The 21,701-nt window shown below is 37.5% G+C and overlaps 2 protein-coding genes across 3 annotated transcripts; both read left to right on the top strand.

Moving 5' to 3' along the window:
- Window positions 1-5,292: 5,292 nt before the first annotated feature.
- Window positions 5,293-12,146, top strand: LOC309507823 (butyrophilin-like protein 3). 2 transcript variants are annotated; one of them, XM_082182263.1, is made up of 9 exons: window positions 5,293-5,675; window positions 5,851-5,926; window positions 6,943-7,215; window positions 7,402-7,509; window positions 7,989-8,030; window positions 8,400-8,438; window positions 8,678-8,707; window positions 10,744-11,010; window positions 12,042-12,146. In XM_082182263.1, the coding sequence occupies exons 2-8, from the start codon at window positions 5,869-5,871 to the stop codon at window positions 10,845-10,847; spliced, it is 654 nt and encodes a 217-aa protein (XP_082038389.1). In that variant the 5' UTR covers window positions 5,293-5,675; window positions 5,851-5,868; the 3' UTR covers window positions 10,848-11,010; window positions 12,042-12,146. The 2 variants fall into 2 exon arrangements, with proteins under 2 accessions (XP_082038389.1, XP_082038388.1); XM_082182262.1 differs by having other exon boundaries at window positions 5,293-5,926.
- A 6,062-nt stretch (window positions 12,147-18,208) lies between these two features.
- pde6ga (phosphodiesterase 6G, cGMP-specific, rod, gamma, paralog a) lies at window positions 18,209-21,461 on the top strand. Its single transcript, XM_082182425.1, has 4 exons — window positions 18,209-18,756; window positions 20,315-20,498; window positions 20,611-20,651; window positions 20,758-21,461. The coding sequence occupies exons 2-4, from the start codon at window positions 20,365-20,367 to the stop codon at window positions 20,832-20,834; spliced, it is 252 nt and encodes an 83-aa protein (XP_082038551.1). The 5' UTR covers window positions 18,209-18,756; window positions 20,315-20,364; the 3' UTR covers window positions 20,835-21,461.
- The last annotated feature ends 240 nt before the right edge of the window (window positions 21,462-21,701 follow it).

Consider the following 21,701-nt stretch of genomic DNA (forward strand, 5'->3'; position numbering starts at 1 on the left):
CCATATTGCATTTGGGCAGAGATGTAACTAAACCTTGACAGAGCGACTAGATAATCATCGTCTTGTTTTAAAACTATAATGAGGAGTGCCATCACGCCCGTATTGTACTGGTCCCGACTCACAACAGATGTTTCTGCTGGAAAGTGCGCGTTTCATTTCATGCACGTGCATATGATCGCATGTTAACGCGCGACGCGGTTATCTTTTCCGAGCTGCAGTTTATAAACAAACACCGTTGTCCTTTGTCGTTTATTAAACATAATAAATCAACTCACATCAACTTAACTTTAGCCTACTGTTCTTTGCTGACATCAAACTTTGAGAGGAGAGTCACAAGTCTGCCTGATAACTGTTCCTGCAATGAACTCTTATGGTGTTTTTTTCTCTCTCTTTTCGTGACCAGAAGGATAGTTCCGCTTCATTTTCTCATCGATATTGTAAACATTGATTGACGCGCTTTGACACGAGGGGGAGGCGGGGCCTTGAGTAATTTGCGGGGCCCTACGCACTTTGCGTAGTGTGCGTATAGGGCTGATCGGCTCTGAGGATACTCCGTCTGGCATGTGCAATGATGACGCAGTGAATAGTGACGATTCTCTCTGACCAATCAGCAGTCTGCCGTGTTTTCACGTCACATTTTAGTATCGCCTCAGCTTAGAACCTCGCCGGAGGTGGTACGAAAAAAAGTACCTGGAAGCGGGTACAGGTACAACTTTTACACAGTGGAAAACCAAACAGAGCCGAGTCGAGTCGAGGCGAGCCGAGGCGAGCTGGTACTGTGTAGTGGAAAAGTGCCATTATATGTACTAAATACAATTGAGTTCACAGCACTCAAATATTACCGAAACTTGAATGACTGAAACAGAACTCAAACTGAATGAATTATAGAAATATTATTGTTTTAGTGAACTCGATTAAAATAAGTTCAGAGTAGGGCTGTCCCCGACTATGGATTTTCATAGTCGAATCAGAATCGTCATGTCTTGCCTATAGTCGACTAATAGTCGAATCATGTGTATGGGGGTGGGGCTGGGGGCGGGGCTTTAACGTTTCAAAGCCGCGATGTACAGAAAATCACACAAAGATATAGAAGAAAATGTATAAAAACATTTTTGATCAATAAAACTAAGAAATAACATAAATAACTCCAGAAAGGCCACACTGCAGATTTGCATTTCACATGCAAATCAAATTAAATCGGCTAAATTACCTGTGCGAGCAGGCCAGCCTACAGCACAACATCGATGCACCGAAAAAATAAACAATTAATTTACTAAATTAAATTAGAACAGAATATACCTTTCTAATAAATAAAATACAAAATGAAATAAATCAGAATCAAGTCACAAGATGAGGAGCAAATGTGTGCAAAATGCCTAAAGTGCAGGGGAACATATATTCAAAACACAAGCCGCAAATAGTTAGATTAGATAACCCTGACAGATTAATAAATAAAATAAAAATAAAGAAATTATTAAAATAACGATAGTAGCCAGAATTTTCAACTTTGTCTTTTTAACTGCAGAAACAACAATAAATGCTAAACTGGAGAGGCAGTCTTTTTAGCTAAAAATGTTCACAGCATCTAAAAATAAAATTAGAACCGGCTGAAAAGTTTTGAAATCACTTGTGCCTGATCGAGAGAACAAATCCTGAAAGTCTTTCACTCTGTGTCTGTGTCCGTTGGAGTCTTTTCAAATTGTGCGCGCGGATAAAATACATTCTAACGTGAAACCCAGTCTATGCATGAAACATGTTAACGTTGGCCGGCAGAAGTGCGATCATGGTTTTCCTGATGCTAAATCCAGCCTTGGAGAATATCCTTTCTAATCGTGTACATCCACACTTTAGATTTTCTTATCCCAGACATTGTTAAAGATTTAAATCCTTGCCGCGAAGACGCTCCTCTGTCGGTCACGGATTGAAAGTGAAACTTAAATCTGTCACGGGATGTTTGGATTTATTCACGCACGTTAAAAAATATTTATTAAAAGCTTCTTTCTTTGCACATTTTTATATAGGCCTACAGCATTATCATAATAGGCTGAATATTAACGTATTTACATAAAAGCTAGTTCTATGTGAAATCAGACATTGAGCGCTCATATAGCCAAAGTGGCATGATCCTCGTTTCATAACACCTCTGCGGAGATTCGACCGTGAGATCGGTAGTCGAATCAGGCTCCTCCTATCGAAGCATCGAATCTTCGACTATTCGGGGTCACCCCTAGTTCAGAGTACTCATAACTATTGTTTTTATAAACTTAATTGAATTGAGGCAATCGGTTTCCTCAAATGAAATGAGTTAGCTTAACTTGTTGGATTTTACAGTGTGGAAGCCTCAGCAATATGACTCTTGAAGGAGAGGAGGCCTGACGCATGCTAAGTACAGGCCAACTAAACAAATGGAGGCCTCAGCAGGATGACTCTTAATGAGAGGAAGCCTGACACATATAGTTAGGAGAGCTAACTCAACTCTACCAAGCTAAATATCATAAACTGCCTCATATTGATAAAGCAGCTAGCTTGGCACGTACACAGAGAAACGAAGTAGAAACAAAATAACTCTGGAGGATGGAGGCCTCAGCATGACAGCCCTCAAATTGAAAGGAAACCTACAACATCCTTGAAACACTCCTAATTATTGGGAGCATAGAGGCTCAAACATTGTGAGGGCCTGCTAAAAACTCGACCAGAGGTTTTAGTAGGTACTCTAGCATAATGAATAGTATAACTTAAAAGTAAACTGACTCCAAAGGAGCAGAGGCCTAACAAAGAGACTCAAAGAAGAGAAGGCCTGCCATACTCATCCTAAGTGGCTAAATTAACATATATACAGCCTGCCATAGAGCGGAGGCCACATAGATAACTCTCAGATTGAGAGGCGCCTAGCCACGCTTCTAAGTAGGAAACTGCAACCTGTGTATCTTGAAGAACATTATCGCCGAAGCCCTTTAACTTACTTTCCAGAAGGGGAACGGAGGCCAAATAACCCAGAAATATATAAATATATATTTTAATCCATTTATTTATTGGGAACAGCCTGTCTACGTTCAATTTTGGTTACACACCAAAAGCCTGAGGTAGACCGTCAGAATAGATTATTATCATCGGTCCGGCTCATGGGCCTGATGTTAATGGATTAAAAAGGAAAAGAGGGAAAGAGGGAAAGCAGGGTGTGTACAGGGAAGGAGGCTATTATCTGCCTCTGCCAGGACGCTTGCGTCTGGTCTGAAAGTCTTCTTCCCTTACACCCTGCCTCTTCCTCCTGGACTTGCGCTGCCTCATTGTCCTACTCCTGCCAGGAGGAGGGGCACGAGCGGCGACTGAGTCCCGCTGGCCCTGTCTACGCTCCTCAGAGCGAGATGGGCCAGGACCCCCGGGCTGTCTGGGTGCGGACCTGGATCCGCGGTATGCAAGATTTATATGCCGCTGAGCGCACCTTCGCCTCTCTGAACCTTCCGACCACTGACAGAGGTTCCAAAAAGCTCAGAAGGCGAAACTGGGGCATCGAGGAGAAAAGTCTTCTCTTTCTCCCCGATGCCAGCCAAGTTCACCCACAGATGCCTCTCCGTGGCCACCATAGTTGCCATCGATCGCCCGATCGCTGCAGCCGTCTGCTTGGTAGCCCGGAGAGCCAGGTCTGTGGTGCGGCGCAGCTCAGCTACCGCATCAGGAGATAAACCCTGACCTTGATCCAGGCCCCTCAGCAGGTCAGCCTGGTACGCCTGCTGCAGCACAGCCATTGTGTGCAGTGCAGCACCAGCCTGACCTGCCGCCGCGTATGCCCTGCCATTTAGACGAGATGTAGTTTGAAGGGGTCTAGATGGCAGGGTTGGAGCTCTTAGTGTCGATGCCTCCCCCTGCGAGAGATAACTCACAAAGGTCTCTTCAATGGGAGGCATCGACACATACCCGTGCTCTCGCATTCCCTCTACATTAGAATAACTAGAATGTTGAAAGCGGTGAATGCGGGCAGAGTACGGGTTCTTCCATGCCTTCACGACCTCGGCGTGGAGGTCAGGAAGGAATGGAAGGCTCACTGGAACTGATGGAGTATGGCTCATCAAGCCTTCCACGAGCAACTTCCTCTCTGACGCGCTGCCATGGCAACTCAAGCCTGGCAGTAGCACGCTCCATCACCTCCATCAGTTCCGCATTCGTGGGGCAGGGAGGCTGGGCAGGTTCAAACATTTCAGTATCTTTACCTGCCTCAGCCTCCTCCTGCTCATCTTGAAAGCCAAAAGAGCACTGCCTGCCGGACCGAATGACGCTTGAGAAAGCGCGTCCACGTCCAACAGTTCGTCCTCATCACCCGCTGACGATCGGGAGAGATTCACTCCTCTCTCAAAATCGTCAGCGAGGTCTCTTTGTGATCCCCATGATCTGAGTCTCCTCTCAGCCTCAGCACGAGAGGGACCCGACCCGCGGGGCAAAGAAGACTGTCCCTCTTCCCTTGAAAAGAGAGACAAATGAGAATGGAGCATTTTCATAGGAAACCGCTCGCAGTGTGCGCACCCCGCCCTCTCGAGAGCAGAGCGCGCATGCTCTTCACCCAGACAACGAACACATAGGTCGTGAGTGTCACCAGGTGTGAGACATCACTTCCTATGATTTCCAGCCATGTTAGTTACTCACAGTTTTGTTCAGTGAAACAGTCCCTGAAGACGAAAAGAGGGATGACATATTCTCTGGGCGTCCCTTTTATACTTCCTGGACACACTAGAGCATGACGCCAATACGATTGTCGTGTTTATACAGTGTTTCAGTCATCAGTCATGCTGAGGCGTTTCCCCTATAGCGTCATCCGATGCAGTGGGAGTTCCCTTTCGAAAGGGAACACTAAGTGCAGGTGAACCCTTGACTATAGGCAATCGGTGTCCTCAAATGTAATAAGTTAGCTTAACTTATTGAATTTGACTTTGTGTGTGACATTGTGAGCTAACAGTAACTGCAAGTGCTCTGAGTTCATTTAAAGTTTGTCATTTCACTGTTTTTACTCAATAAAGTGAAGTTTCAGCTATATAAAGTATTTAAATGCAGTGTAAACACGTGAATTTCTTTACAAGATATAAGCTCTACTCTCAATAAATTTTTGAGCTGGACCCGATAATGAATGAAAAGCATCATGATGTAACATGCTCTGTGTTTTCTATGTTTTTGGTTGTATCATGTTTGCCTGTGCATCCTGCCGTCTGACTCAGCTTCCCAATATAATAAACAAGATAATTATCAGAACAGGTGAATGGGATAATTAATGAAACCATTAATTATCCCATTCACCTGTTCTGATAATTATCTTGTTGGTTCTCCTGATTATTTATGCTCTCAGCCACATTTTACTCACTCGTACAAATTCGTACGAATTGGTTGTGAGATAGCGTTTGCTGACGGACTTGTGGATTGGCCCTTCATGAAGGGATTTTGATGTACACTTTTGTTTGGAACGCCCCTAACTGTTAAATCACACACCTCCACAAATGCAAGTTATAAACCCTACAGTCAAAGCATGAAGACGTAGATTTCAGAAGCCCGGGTTATTAAGTAGTATGAGGGGAGGGACTGTGTTATCACTTGTTGTTTAGTGATATGAGAAAGTAAAACCAAACCAGGAACAAACTCTGTATGATCTCTCATATCTTATTTATTCACACTCCTCAGAACAGTGTATAAAGGTAAGAACATTTGAAAAATAAAGTTAGGTACATAACTAAGATTTTCTAAATTTAGATTTTCTGGGTATGTGTAGTAGCTAACACACACACACACACACACACACACACACACAAAAACATATGCATGTTAACACAGCATTTTGTGTTTTCTGACATAATACATGTCTTCTTTTAGCATCCGTGTCCTTCAGAGATGAAGTTCATTTGTTTGACCCTCCTGATTATTAGTGGAGCTGCAGATTCAAGATCAGGTAATTTTTTGAAGTATTGTGTTCATGTGTAAAAGAAAGAGGGAAGGAGATTTAATAAGTAACTTATGTATGGGACAATGTACATTGAGCTGGTCATTGCCTGACTGGAATAATTTTGCAATTATTACTGGTTCATTGTAAATTATCCTTATTATATGGATACCTACCAAATAAACAAACAAATGTACATCAAATATCCGAGTCGGAATTGTTTTCATATCTTGCAGAAACAGCAGACATGCAAACACATGCATGTAGAAAACGAGACTTCATGGAAAAAAATCAAATATTACAAAAAGCCATGTGACAAATAATCCAATCCATAAAAGTGCAAAAAGCAGTGCTATAAGCAAAGATTTTAGCTTATTGAAGTGAATGAATCCTGAGCTAACGCAGAGCTGAAGTATGGAAGGATATGCTTATGCTTACAGTAATCTGATGTTTTAAGAAAAGTGTGTCTTGTGTTGTTTCTAGTGCAGGATTATCACACGGGATGCAAAACGTAATATAATGAGAGTATTTTAATATAATGATAGTATTTTAACTGTTGTAAATTAGAACACACAAGTTTTATGACATGCAGTTTAGTTCTGCTTTTTTATCTCTTGTAACAGAGTAGTATGAAGTACTGGGACCTGCAGATCCTGTATTTGTATTCTCGTCAGGATGTTTTCTCTCAGAACAGAACACAAAATGACTGTTGGTCAAATTGATCCAGTTTTAACTAGTTTGGACCAAACCTTGGGTTACACTGACTCAGCTGGCTGACTGGGTGTGTGATCATAATAAATTGACCCAGCAGCTGAGTTACATAAATACTACCCAGCACCTGTGTAAAATGAACAAAAAATAACCCATTAAAATGACACAACCGGCTGAACCTTTGGGTTAAAAAAAATAACCCAGCATTTTTAGAGTGTGATATTGTTTGTTGTTCTTGTCAACAAACAATAACAAGTTTATAGGCAAAAAATAAACATGTTCATCCAATTAATGTTCTGCCTGTTGATCTGTAGTTGTTGTAGGAAGTCCTCCAGTGATCACTGTAGATGGGTTTGATCATTCAGGAGGGCTTCATCTACAGTGTGAATCTGAAGGTTGGTATCCTGAACCTGATCTTGAGTGGCTGGACAGTGAAGGAGTCAGTTTGAGTTCAGAAACTACAGAGACACACAGAAACACAGACAGATTCAGTGTCAAACACACCATCATTGTTTATCACAGTGGCAAGATTCACTGCAGAGTCAAACTGAAGCATCACATGCTGGAGACACTGATTATTAGCTCAAGTAAGTACTGACACTTTTGTTGTGCAATTTATAGTTATTTCATAGAGTTGGATAGAAAAACTGATTATCAATTCAGTGCATTACAAATGTATCATTGTTTACATTATTAACCATTTTGAATCAAACAAAAAGAAATGTTTGACTGGACACAAAGTGCTCATTGAAAGTCACTGTTTTGCTTTACAGGTAGCATGTTTAATCTTTGGAGGACAGCAGCCATCCTGTTTTCAGTTATAGTTGTGATCAGTGGTTTTGCTGGAATACTGTTAACTGTGTTCCTTAATAAATACAGAGGTATTTGAGTTATTATTTTATTATTCATTTAAAGTCTCTTTCCATTCACAAAATAACTAATAAGTAGTACTGTCACGTAAGGGAAAGTGTATATCTTAGACATAGATCATTATTTGGTAAAAGGTATTGCACTTTTTTCCTGCAATTCTGATAAATAGCGTATAAACTTGCATTTTTTAATTGCGAGATATAGCCTAAAGCTGCAATTAAATGTAATATTGTTTGATTTTGACTTTATCGCAATTCCAACTATAAATCTTGCAATTCTGAGTTTATATATTGCAATTCTATCAGAAAGTCAAAGTTGCACGGAAAAAGTCTTATCATTTTAATGATAAAAGTCTCAATTATCTTTTTTTATTAGAGATTTAATTTTTTACCCTTTTTTATCTCAGCGGAAACAAGCTCCCATTGTGATGTTTTCTATTTAATGGTGCATGTTTTCTCTTGTCTTAATTATGTTGTTTTTTTCTTTTCAGAACACAATCAACTACAGACTGAGAAAAGGAGAATAAAACATGGTCAGTTTTGCGTCGAGTGGTTCTATGCCTCAACGTCATGCATTCAAATCATCTGCAGACTTAGCTGTGGATTATCCCTTAATTAATTATAAACTGGTCTGGAAAACAAATAATACACACTGTCTATTTATTTATAAAGGAAATGAGATAGATTTTATTTTATGGCAATTTAGATAAAATGTTTACATTGTATATGCATGTGTATTTCAATTATTTAGTTACTAGATGTGCATGTGTACAATGACAATACATTCTATAATAAACACATCTCAATTATAATAATTTATCTTTAATATTTGCAGTATTGTTTATCAAAAACTATATTGTTTAAATGTTCTTTTCTCTTGCTTTATTCTGAACTTTCTTTAGAACTTGACAAACTTTTACAGAGTCAGAAGATACCAAAAGGTGAATTTGTTTTATATGGCTTTATTAAATTATGAATACATTACTATACTGCAAAACAATTAATTAATGCAGTGCATATATGAATTAATATATGAATACAATTCACTATGATTTCTGTGAGATGTAAACTGTTTTTGTTTTTTTGCTGGACTTCAAGTGGTGACTAATATTAAAAATGTATCTCATTATTGATGAATTCTGTTATGGACCCTAACTTCATACTTTCTTTCTGTTTTTAGTGATGATCACAGATTTAGAAACAGACATGGGTGAGTAAAAAAACAACAACTCTGAATCAGAGTTAAAGTTAATCATGCTGCAATGCATCCTGGGAGCCATGAGTTTTATACTATTGTGGCTGCATTGCGGCATGAAGCATGTCACCGTTGTTGAGATTCATATGCTGATTCTTGATGTCTGCGTTTAAAAAAAATAAAAAATTCCCCATAATGTATTTTAAAAATCAAAATTCAGAATGTCCGATCTGTTGCAAGAGAGTATTGTTAGTGAATTCTTGAATCTGTGAATCTTTTGAATTCACAGAATTCTCACAGAATTATGCACTTGCAATATGCAATTATGCACTTGAATCTCACAGAATTCACAATCTGTGAAGTGAATCTTTTAACATCAATTAACAACTTTTGGACAGAGATAAAGTCATTATTCTACTTTTTGTTGTTGAAAACTATATCACCTGACCATCTTTTTTCTGGCTTTCTTTGCAACAAATTATGTCTTTTGGTAAAAACTGTTACAAAAACCACAAACACACAAAAGAGTCAAGAGTCAAACTGCCCAACGAAAGGAAACACTGTTCACAATAATGGTGACCAAACATTTTCAATAAATCGTCAACATCTAAACCTCTGTTAATTCTCAATAAGAACTTCTGTAGATGTATTACAGAAATAAAGTCAAACTGTTTAGTAATAAGTGAAGCTGGTAATACTGTTTATGAAGTTGTTTAATCCTCCTCTGCTGAGATCTTGAGAAATTTTATGTATTTTGTCTTCATTTGATTTCATCTAATGCTGGGTACACACCAAAAGATTTTTTACATCTTGTAAGATTTTCAAAATGTGACAGACCACAAACATGAGGACAAAAAATCCTAGATTTAAGCGTTTTGCTCCTATAGTGTGTGGTGTGCCATGATGTGACAAAGACAGCACACCACACACAAACAGATTTTCAACCAGAGTCTCGACTATGAACACAGGAAATCTCGCAAAATATCGTGAGACTTCAGAATAAGCATGACGGACGATATGCAGGAAGAAATTGCGATAGTGTTTGGAATGATTTTCACAGAAAATTCACGTGAAAAAAACATTGTACCTACCATTATATATAACCTTTTATACAGAAATATATTCATTTTTTATTGTCTTTATTTATTCTTTATTGGATTTATTGTCTCTTTAGAAAAAGTTATTTAATCCCTCTAGTCTATAGAACTATATTTATCTATATTTTTTTTATTGATTTTAAGAATTATACAATTACAGTCAGGGGGGTACAAAGAGTAAAGCCGATAAACAAACATAAAAAGACATATACATAAACAGTGACAAACTTAAAAGTTAAACAAAAATTTGAAAATGTTTACAGATTGAAACGCACTTTGCAGCTTTCTTATTTTTCAAACCCAATATTGTGTTTAGGTATTGTAAAATTTCTGCTCTTAAAATGAAAAACAAAGGCTTGTTTCCTCGAAATTTACACTTATGAATACTAAATCTTAACATTAAGCTTCCTGCAAGTGTGTGTGTGTGTGTGTGTGTGTGTGTGTGTGTGTGTGTGTGTGTGTGTGTGTGTGTGTGTGTGTGTGTGTGTGTGTGTGTGTGTGTGTGTGTGTGTGTGTGTGTGTGTGTGTGTGTGTGTGTGTGAGAATGACCGTGTCTTCCATCATCTCGCTTTCTGATTGGATATTGTTTCGTTTCGATAATCTCCAGAGCGTGCGCGTGTTTGTCCTCGGAGTTCCCCCCACACATCAGGATTTCTGATCGTAAATATTAAACATGTTCAATATTTACGATTCGCGATCGGAGCGGCTCCGACGTTCTTCCGAGCAGGTTCGGACACTCTTAACACACCTCACACCAAGGGAAAATCTGATAAAATAATCTGTTAAACCATCAAGATAATCGGGACATAGCTAGGTTTGTCGGAAGGGGAGAAATCGGCCCAAAATCAGCCCGATTATCTTTTGGTGTGTACCCAGCATAAGGCTGTGGCTGGAAGTCAGTTGTAGTTCTTGTGTTTCTCTTTTTTCTGTTCTTCTTGTTTCTCTTTCCTTCAGTGATTCTGCTTGTTGACAGCAGGTGTTCATCTCTAATGACCAATCATCACTTAATTAATCACTTAAGTATCTCATTAACTTTAACTCTGATTCAGTTATTTTAACTCTCTGTAGAGAGGGACATTAATGTTCTCTGAGCAGAACCATTTGTGAAGAAGTTTATTTCAGCAGTGAATGTGACTCTGGATGCCGATTCAGCTAATTCATGTCTCACTGGGCCTGAAGACAAGGAAGAAGTGATAAATGACAACACAGCACCATAAGAAGGTAAATATGGAGCCAAAATTACAAATTTTATGAAAATTATCTTTATGGTGATGATTGATGGATGTTCTCCAGGGTGTATTTTACTATGAAGTGCATGTGATGAAGCAAACTGATTGGGATTTGGCAGTGGTCACACATCTGGCCAGTCTTTTAGGGCGCTTTCACACTGGCAGTTTAGTGCGGACCGGGGCACGCACGGTTCGCATGAAAAATCGCTAATGTGAACGCTGTCATCGGACCCGGGTGCGCACTAGAGTACCGAACCCGAGACTACCTGGAGGAGGTGGTCTGAGCTCGGTTGCTCCCGAACCGTGGCGCGGTTCGCGTTAATGTGCAAGCAACAAGGACTCGGGTGCGCGCTTGTTCAGGAAGTATAGTATCCCGCGCATGCGTATCACTGTTGATATCATTGTTTCCTCACACACGACAACCATGAGTGGCAGGGGAACGTTGTGAAACACGGCGTCCCCTGGATATGTGCTGAATTACACCATGTAATGAACATAAACGTAGTTGTCTCTCACTATGTTGTGCATAATAGCACCAAAAAAACAGACAAATTACAGCTATGCTCAGTCGAGTTGTATTCTCCATGCGTTTTCCGTGTGCGTTTGCGATGACGTAAGATCACTGCAAACGCACCTGGGTTCGATACAACTAATTGAGTGTGAAACCAGACCAACGCTGCGGGGGGCGCCGGGAACTAGCGCACTCGGGTTCGGACCGCAGCAAACGAACCCAGTGGAAAAACGCCCTTAAAGAGAAACTTTATCCATTTGTTAGTTTAGATCCTGATTGGTGTAAAATCTCCACAAATCTCCACTATTGATCATCTGTGATGATTTCTAATGAGATTATAATTAACATCCTTAGAAATTACTTATTTGGAAATATGTTAAATGATCAGTGCGATAGTAATATTAAGCATTTGATGTATAAACCTGAAAATGAGTGAGCAACAATTTTTGTATTAATTGTTGTGGTTTCACATTTTAAATTCATCATAATGAAATCATAAATTCTATTTACAGCTTATCCTGGCCAGGAACTTCTCAATTAGCTGAAAAGCCATCTGACCAACATGCCTTTAAGTTTGACTTCTAAAACTGATGATAATACAAAAAGCTATGCAATGCAACAAGCAATGTTTTGTAATAAACGAGTCCAAAGGAAATATGTACAATATTGAAGGTGATTCAATTACAAACAAATTTTTTTTAACAAATATCATCGAGGCAATACTTAATGCAAGTTTACGATCTTAAGTAAGTTAACTTGGAGCATGTAAATGTTTTCATCATGCATGTATTGAACAATACCTAAATGTGATAGTAAAATACACAAAAAAATACTCTATTTGATTCTGTTTTATAAAACTCAAATGAATGTTTGTCAACCATGGGTAAGTCCAACATTGTGTTATTTCTATTCTTGCCAGACGGTGGCGCTAACCTCTTACTTTTAATCGGTTAAGTTTGATTGTTTTAATCCAGTGTATTTGCTGTCCTCGCTGATTATCTATTTACAATGAAGCAATTGGTTATAAAGGTCTGATATATATTTTTTTTAACATATTGTAAAAAGATTGTATATATTGTCAGATTGTAATGAAACTAATATCTTCTGTCGTCCATATGTTAATAAGTCATCAAATGTTAACTTTTAGATTCTTAGAATAAATTCTTGGTCCATAACAAAAATGTTATGACATTTTCAAGTCCCACCTGCACCTGTATTGGGAAACAGGGGTCACACAGGGGTCAACTTGCGTCACATTAATCCCATTATTTACAACACTCATTGCGTTCGGACTGAATGCAATGATTGGACTAACAGTTTTGGTATTGACACTTCCACAGTAGATATATGTAAAAAAAATATATATATATATTTAGACTATATATATATATTATATTATTGATTGCTATCAGGATGTGAAGAGAGTTTCACCCAGTATAACTAAAAGTGTTCATGAAAACCATTGCTATCCTATACCTTTAAGTAATTGTCTTCATGCAGTTTTTAAATTTTTGTTTATAATGCTGTAAAATTACTACAAGTTTTGAATAAAACAAGGATTATGAGAAGGATCTGATCTTCTTCTGTAAGGATCTCCACTGTGATCATCTGATGATTTCTAATAGGATCAGAATTAGCATATTCAGAAATGAATTATTTGGAAATGTGTTGAAAATGTAGTGTAATAGAAATCTGAAAGTGTGTGTGCAATCATGTCTGTATTAATTGTTGTGGTCTCACATTTTGACTTAATCATTATTAAGTCGTATAAATTCTGATTTCAATTGATTCTGGCCAAGATTTTCTCAGTTAGATGAAAAGCTATGACATGGAAAGAGGTTTTGAATTTTGACTTTTGAAGTTTAGGGGTGGGTTAATCTGAAATTGATGATAATACAAAAACAGGCTGCAATGCAACAAGATGGTCATTTCACAGTCTTATCGTAGTTGACACAGTTTTATTCAATAAACGAGTCCAAAGGAAATATATGTCAAATATTCTGTGTAGGTGATTCAATTAAACTAAATTTGTATGATAAATGTCCACAAGGCTATAGGCTACAATGTAAGTTCATGATCTTAATTAAGTTTACTCATTACTTGAGCATGTACATTTATGCATGTTATGCATGCAGGTGTGCAATAATACTTACATGTGATGGTAAAATCCCCAATTAAGATTAAATTATCTTCTATTTGATAAAACCCAAATAAACATTGTGCTATTTCTATTCTTGCCACATGGTGGCGCTAGCTACTTTTAATTGGAAAACTCTTGATTGTTTGAATTCAATATATTTGGGATCAAGTCAAAGACTCCTTGCTGATGGTCTGTATTTACAATGAAGCAAGTGTTTATTTAGGCCTACTTTCTGAACATAATTAAAATATATTTTTTAAATGCCAAATTGTAATGAAACTAATGTCTTCGGTGGTCCATATTTGAACAAATCATCAAATATATGTGTCTTTTTAGATTCTGAGGATTCTTAAAAATATGGCTCATAACAAATTGTATGAATATATTTTTAAGCCCCACCTGCAAGGACAGCGGATTAGGGCCTCAACTGTTTATTAATCTCATTATTATCAATACTTTCACAATCATGTTCTGTTTAGTTGTTTCTGTCATGTCTGTATTAGTTCTAATTAGTCACTGTTGTTTCTAATTAGTTAATCCTTGTCCAGCTGTTCCTGTTTAGTGTCCTCATTTACTGTGTATTTATACTCCCTTTTCTGTTCAGTCTTTTGTCGGTTATTATTTGTGTCAAACGTGAATGTGACGGTTCTTCTAGAGTTTGTTATTAAAGACTGTGTATTTTATAATCTCCTTTGTTGTGTGCTTTTTACTGCCACATATCTATGAAAAATGAATATGTGGTGTGTGCCGAATATACATCCATCATTCATATCTCATTTTCATTGATTTGTTAATACAGTGCCCCTAAAGGTAGATGGTGATGATAAAAAAACGGGAGAAAAAACTATATGTCAGTGCTTTTGCGAGCGAATGCAAAGTTTTTTAGTGGAACACAATAGTTTTGAGAGAGAAAATAAAGTGTATCTGGGGAACATTTTCCTTCCTTTTTTATCTCCATGCCTCTTCACGGGGTCTGTAATGTAACTTGTGATGCTACATAGTAATACTTAGAGTTACTGTGCATGTGATGTAAGGGTGTACTCACACTAGTCACGGTTGCCATGAACCGGGCCCGAGTACGATTGTCCCCCCTCCCCACTCCCCCTCTGGCCTGCACTCACATAGGGTTTCAGCATTCGTGCCGGAGCAGGCTTACTTCATTATGGTGCGACGGTTTCGGGATAAACAGGAAGAGCGGCGCTCTCACTGAACACAATGGAGTCCAGCACGGTTAGCGCTCACACTGCATGCGAACCGCGCCCGAGTCCAACTGAACCGTGCTCTGGCCCACCTCTTCCAAGCGGGCCAGGGCCGGCTAATCGAGCCGCGCCCGGGCACGGTTCGGAGCACTCACACTAGTCAAACGAACCGCGCTTTGGTGGTCAAACGCACTCGGGCACGGTTCAAACTGGCTAGTGTGAGTACACCCTAAGTCTACAGAGCCCTAAAGGGACATGGTGATAGAAAAAAATTAGATGGGAGGAAAAAATATATTTTGCTCGCAAAACAACACAAAGTTTCTAGAGTTAAAACTTTAAAAAGTATTGAAAGATTTTTTTTTTTTTTCTCCTTTGCCATATTTTCCCACCATCATGTCCCTTTAGGCTCTCTGTAGCCTACTATGGTGACATGAGTGGTTGCTAAAAATAATTGTAAAAATCTATTTAAGTAAAAAATTATTTTACTTGGTATGAAGAACATTTTAATAATATAATGAATTTTTTTTTTTTTTTTACCATGAAACCTTTCCATTACAAAATGTTCTTCATAGTAAAAAAGGTTTCATTATATTATTAAAATGTTCTTCATACCAAGTAAAATAAATGGTTCTTTTAAAGGGGCTTTATGTAGAACTCAGAAACCCTTGTTATTAGCGATACCGGTGGCCGTTAAGTGAACTGCAGCCAGCTCGTGCTATTGCTCGTGCTCGAACTCGTGCACATGTAAAGTTAAAGAGACTTAACGTGATTAAATGCCCCTATAAACTCACGGCGAAGTTCTTTTTCGTGCTTTGTTAGAAGTAAAAAGAAGTTGGAAATACTTTTGCAACAATATACTTTTAATGTACATCCATTAATAAAGACTATTTTGGTTTCTCATCTCCTGCATCATACGCTTCTCTACAGCGTTGGCTACCATGACAATATGGCTCTATTGTTTTTGTTCAAGTACAAGTAATAGTCATGGCTGCCTTGCAAACACTAATTATTTTTCATTGTGATGTATCATGAAATAGAATTTTACATTTGCACAGCAAAAGCTCTCCTAGTTTATTTGACTCCACACTCAAGAGTGTTAAATTAACACTGAAGCAGTGTTAAAGTTAATGAGATAATTAAGTGATTAATAGAATGATGATTGAGCATTATTGAAGACACCTGATGTTAACAAGCAGAATTGCTGAAGGAGAAAAATCACAAGTAACCCTAACCCTAACCAGTGTTTGCTTTAGTTGGGCTCTTGACCCTTACATTTTTTACTTTAGAATTTGTTTGGCTGCTATAACTGAGTTATAACAGCCAGATGAACAAAGAGAAAAGATGATCTGATGGTGTTGGTTGTGTTTTGACGTAATCATCATGTTGTGATCGGAAACACTAAACTAGTGATGGGCAAATTAAGCTTTGGTGAAGCACTGAACCACTTAGAAGAATTGTTTTGAAAATGGGTTCATTACTCGAAGCTTCAGTAACCGCGACCTCGCCTGGTGAAGTGGCAAGGTTGCATCTAAATGATCCCGGCTAGATAGTGGACAGGAGGGTTTAGACTGTCATCACTACACTAAACTCATTTAGAGAATTAAGTTTACCTTGTTGCTTACAGCAGTCCTGTGAGTCTGCATTATCCTATTTTCAGTATTTTCAACATAATCCAGAAGATCTCTGAAAAGTTGTTCTGATCAAAAGACTTTGAAAAACTATTCTATTTAGACACACAGACATCAAGATTCAGCCTGTGAATCTTAACAATGGTGACAATAATAAAGCATGTTGCAGTGCATTCTGGGTGCCACCAATCAAAACTCATTAATGGCTCCCATCATGCATTGCGGTATAATTATGATCTGAATTGTCTTAATAATTTCCTTTTCCTGATTGAATATCCTGTTTGTCACCATTGTTGAGATTTATACACTGATTCTTGATGTCTAAAACAAAGATTTAAAAAAAAAAAATTAAATCAGAACAACACTTAAGAAATTCTTTGGATTATTTTGAAAATTCTTGATATTATGCTGTAGAATCACTGTGATGCTGTAATCAACAATATAACTCTAAGTCAGAGATAAGGCTCTGAATGAGTTTAGTGATCATCTGGTAGTTATAACAAAGTTACAACAGCCAAACAAAATCTAATGTTAACAGTTTAAGGGTCAAGAGCCCAACTAAAGCAAAGACGGATCATCATAATGGTGACTTAAAATTTCGATTTTCATCTTCAGTGATTCTGCTTGTTAACATCAGGAGTCTTCAATAATGTCAAACATCACTCTATTAATCACTTAATTATCTCATTAACTTTAACACTGCTTCAGTGTTAACAGTCATATTTTAACACTTTAACACTCCACAGTGTGGAGTCAAATAAACTCCCAGGAGAGTTAATTTAACACTGGAGTTTTTGCTGTGTATGTTCACACACACATATATATACACACACATTCACGGAATGAGTTACAACAGATTTCCAGATTTCTAGTAGCTTTGGTTCTGACTGTTAAAGGAGAGCAAATGTTGAAATTAAGTGTTATTTTATGTGTTTTGCTCAATATTAATATAGGGGAGATCTGTTTAATGTTCTATTATTTTGGAATTTAAAAGGTTTTCTGGTATGTGTGAGTTTTTGGGGTCAAATAATTAGAAAAATAAAAAAGATGCTATTACATTATATATTTCTCTATATGTTTATGCTACATGAGTAAATATATCTGCAATATATTACACATGCAGTACCATATCTGATCACATATACATCTACATATTATGAAGTGTATTACTGAATATAAAAGTATGATATATTAGTATACTGTATATAGTGTCACATTTTTCAACATACGAAAAGCGCCAATTCCTTATGTGTTATTCAACATACTGTAATATATTAACACAATAATTATACCGTATATTTTCAAATATACTGTTAAACCATTTAATATATTGATCATTGATATGGAAATATAGTCTTTTCATAAGGGGGGGCACATTGTGATTTTACATTCCAATGAGCTCTTGTTTCTAAGAGGTGTATAAAATGTACACCACAGAAATATGCCATAAGTGTATTTCCTATTTTAGTCATCCATTTTTGGCTGTGTAAGTTTAGAAGGGAATGATACCGATGCCGCAGTTGAGTTAGTGTTGTGTGTGTTTGTTCAGATTGGAGATGTTAATCTTTTCTCTGAATGGATGGAGATGTAGAGATTATCTGACAGACTGCTGATCAAACTGAAGCCAGGACTCACAGCACACACGGGACTTCTGGACAGGTGATTCAGAAAAACTGTTACATAAGTAGAAGATCAGGATCATCACACTAGACGTGTCATGTGTGTGAATATGTGAGCTGCTGACAGTTCTGTGTGCATAAACAAAATTGTTGATGTGAATATTTTTATGTGATGACTCACTCCTGTTTATCCATTTTAAAGTTAAATATCTTCAATGTCATATCTTGCCATTATTTTATGCAATATTCTATTTAATTATTCTAATTCACAACTGTTTTCAGTCCAATTGTTATGCTGATAATTTAATATGTAAAAAAAAAAAAAAAAAAAAAAAAACCCTGAAGCAAAAACATATAAAATCCTAAATTAAAATTAACCAAACCCTCTGTGCCTAATTTAATATTGCATGAACCATGGAAAACAAACAGGATTAATCTCATATCTGTGGATGTGGCCTCATCAAACCCTTCAAGGGTTGATGACAGCTGCAATGTTTCGGAAAGAGGAAGGGCCGACATGTGCAGGAATAATCATCTTATGATGCTCAGAAGTATATAAGAGCTGATGTGAGCACGTGTGTAGACAGAGAGCCGCGTCCTGACCAGCTCAACACACAGAGAGACAGAGAAAAGACCAGCAGGTGAGTACATCTGCTTTACAACATCTAGAATGGGAAAAAAAGAAAAAAGATTTGTAATGTTTTAGTTATGTGAAAGTTTCTGTTATAGCTAATGGTTATATCATATTGTGACATTAATTCTAAAGAAAGACAGCACACGCACACCGATCAAACATTTCACAAAAAATGGTGTGTAGGTTTGAAATGATAAAACAATATATTGTTCAAAAATATATATATTGTTTCTGTTTGTTTGTTGTTAGTGGAAATTTTTACAGTTAAGGCCCGTTCACATATACGATAACTATGACGACAAAGCTTTAATATTCGTTCTTGTTTGTTCACTTAAAATTTTTACAGCTAGCAAAACAGAATCCATACAAGTTTAATGATCTTAAGCATTTAAACCGGCAGACAACATAACCGTGCGTATACGCTTATAATAAAATAAATATATGTATCATCGGTTATACGCTAATTACATAGTTATCGTTATCTTTATTATCGTTCTTGGTGTGAACCAGGGAAACTCAGTTCCTGGATTTAGCTCCAACCAGCTCCAAAACATCTGTGGCCGGTTGCATAAACTGCTAAAACTAGTCTTACATTTTTTTTTTCTTCAAGACTGGCCATAACTTTTTAAAGTCAGTTACATAAAAAGGTAGATTGTTCTCATTTGAATCCGAAAAGGAAGAATGATTAGCCAGATTAGCCAGATTGGTCAGACTAGTTCTTAATGGTCAGACAGTCTTATTAACTTGCTATGTTTGTGCAACTGGTCCCTGCCTGGAAGTTTCTAATAATCCTGAAGATCTTGATTAGCTGGTTCAGGGTGTGTTTAATTGAGGTTGGAGCTAAACTCTGCAGGATAGTGGCTCTCCGGGAACTGAGTTTGACTGGTGGGAACGATCCTGATGAACTATAGTTATGTGAACTTGAAGAGAACTTTATACATCCACTTATTACCAAAACAGTGATTTAAAAAACATAAAAAGATACTGCAGCATTTGAGATGACGATGGGCACTTTTGATGTTTTTTTTTAGCAATGACATTCAGATATTTTATGCAAGTCTTACATGTCCATATATGTTTGGTGCCACTGTTTCAGCTGCAGCAGAGAAACTATTGTGATGCAAGTGATGTTTTGAACTCATTTCCTATATTATAGCACAGTAAACTCAAGCAATGTACTCTTTTGGGCTTCATCTTATAAAAGGAAGAGTCTGACATCAAGCTAATTCTGCTTATTGTGCAATGACCTTCATCTAATGAGATTAATTGAGAAACCCTCTGGACAGCAGATTAAAGGGGGCTTGATCATTGTAAGGGGGATTAAAGGAGCCTGGACACTGACAGCCTAGAGATTTATGATTATTATTATACACAGTCTATTCATCTGGTCAGACTGTTCAGAACAGAACATCTCTCTGCCGATTCTTTCTATTTTTTACATCATTGAGTATGAAGTGTGCTATATAAATAATACTGCTTCTACTGGAATAACAGAAAGTTTTGCTTGTTTATTTGCCAACTTTTGAATGCCAAACAGCAGTATCTAAACCCACAATCTCTTACAGATCATCATCAAATAAGTGCCCAGCACTTGCCATTGGTTTCTATTGTGGTTATGGAGGACTCAAAGCCTAAAGCGAGCAGCAAGGTTGTCACACGTGCCATGGCGCCTGGCACTGGCCAGACCAAGTTCAAACAGAGGTCAACGCGACAGTTCAAGAGCAAACCCCCCAAAAAGGGTGTCATTGGGTACTACTTTTAACTTAAAAAAAAAATCCTTTAAACGCCTTTAGTTTGATCTTGAATGGATCTGCAGGTTTTATTTGTCTTAATGTCTGTTATTGCTATCTGTTATTCTCAGATTTGGTGAAGATATTCCTGGAATGGAATGGTTGGGAACTGGTATGTACAATTTTTAAGTCAAAAAAGTATTATTAAATATTATTTATATTCAAGTCCTTTGAGACTTTGAGATTATGTGCATGTGTAATCATATTCTCTCTCACAGACTTTAACGTGATCTGTCCGTGGGAGGCATACAGTCACCTGGAATTACATGAGCTGGCCCAGTATGGCATTATATGAGGTCACTTCCTGTTCCCACATCCCACTGAATCAGCAACCAGTGAATGATCATGACAACATCCTGCACCTTAATATGTCATTTAAATATTCATATTAGAAATATCTTTTGTAGAAGTTTGATTAGTCATTTATGGAAAAGTTACAACAAAATCTTTAAGTAACTAAATGGAATTAGTTAATCTACCTCTTCAAACTGACGTTTCCTGTTGAACTAGATTTCACTCTGTCACCAATGCTAATTTCAGATAACTTCTTCTTATTCATATTTTTTTACTTCATTATTTTACATATTAGTGTTGTCATATTGCCATATTAACAGCGTTTTAGGTGCCACTTCTTGATTTTACTTCCAAATTACTCTGCAAACATCAATGTACAAAATGTGGCAGCAGCTGGATCTTTTTAATGATGGATGTATATGTTTTCATTTTGTCAAGTTGTAAAATTTGTGTCTTGTACAAAAATGAGTTTGGGTACTGTGGGGTCTCGGCGTCTGCCCATAGCGCGATTACTGGGAGCAGCTCTCTGTGAGAGCCCGGCCCAGTTTATTGGCCTTATGATGCTAGAGAACCATATGAGAATGAGTCCGACTCATTCCCGGCAGCACAGAAAGGGTTTGGACATCAAATAAAGCTTGATTATTTTCATACTTTTCAACAATGTGTCTGAGTAATTACTGCTTCTATAACTATAATACAAACTAAAACATTATGCACAATATGCAGTCTGTAACATGTTGCCAATAGCAGGATGTGGTTTCATGCTTGTTTTTGAGTAAATCAAAACACTTCAGTTACCCTTTAAAATGTTTCAGTGTCTAACTGCAATTCAATTAACATGACTAGTGTTTAGTTATTGGGGTTAAAG

Source organism: Leuciscus leuciscus (assembly GCF_965113295.1).
Source record: "Leuciscus leuciscus genome assembly, chromosome: 1".
In the NCBI taxonomy this organism is placed as follows: domain Eukaryota; kingdom Metazoa; phylum Chordata; class Actinopteri; order Cypriniformes; family Leuciscidae; genus Leuciscus; species Leuciscus leuciscus.

Coding starts and splice junctions, on each gene's coding strand:
- LOC309507823 (XM_082182262.1), top strand. CDS start 5,869: ATGAAGTTCATTTGTTTGACCCTCCTGATTATTAGTGGAGCTGCAGAT. Junction 7,510..7,988: donor GTTCCTTAATAAATACAGAG/GTATTTGAGTTA, acceptor TTTTCTTTTCAG/AACACAATCAACTACAGACT. Junction 8,439..8,677: donor GAGTCAGAAGATACCAAAAG/GTGAATTTGTTT, acceptor TTCTGTTTTTAG/TGATGATCACAGATTTAGAA.
- pde6ga (XM_082182425.1), top strand. CDS start 20,365: ATGGAGGACTCAAAGCCTAAAGCGAGCAGCAAGGTTGTCACACGTGCC. Junction 20,499..20,610: donor CCCAAAAAGGGTGTCATTGG/GTACTACTTTTA, acceptor TGTTATTCTCAG/ATTTGGTGAAGATATTCCTG. Junction 20,652..20,757: donor AATGGAATGGTTGGGAACTG/GTATGTACAATT, acceptor TCTCTCTCACAG/ACTTTAACGTGATCTGTCCG.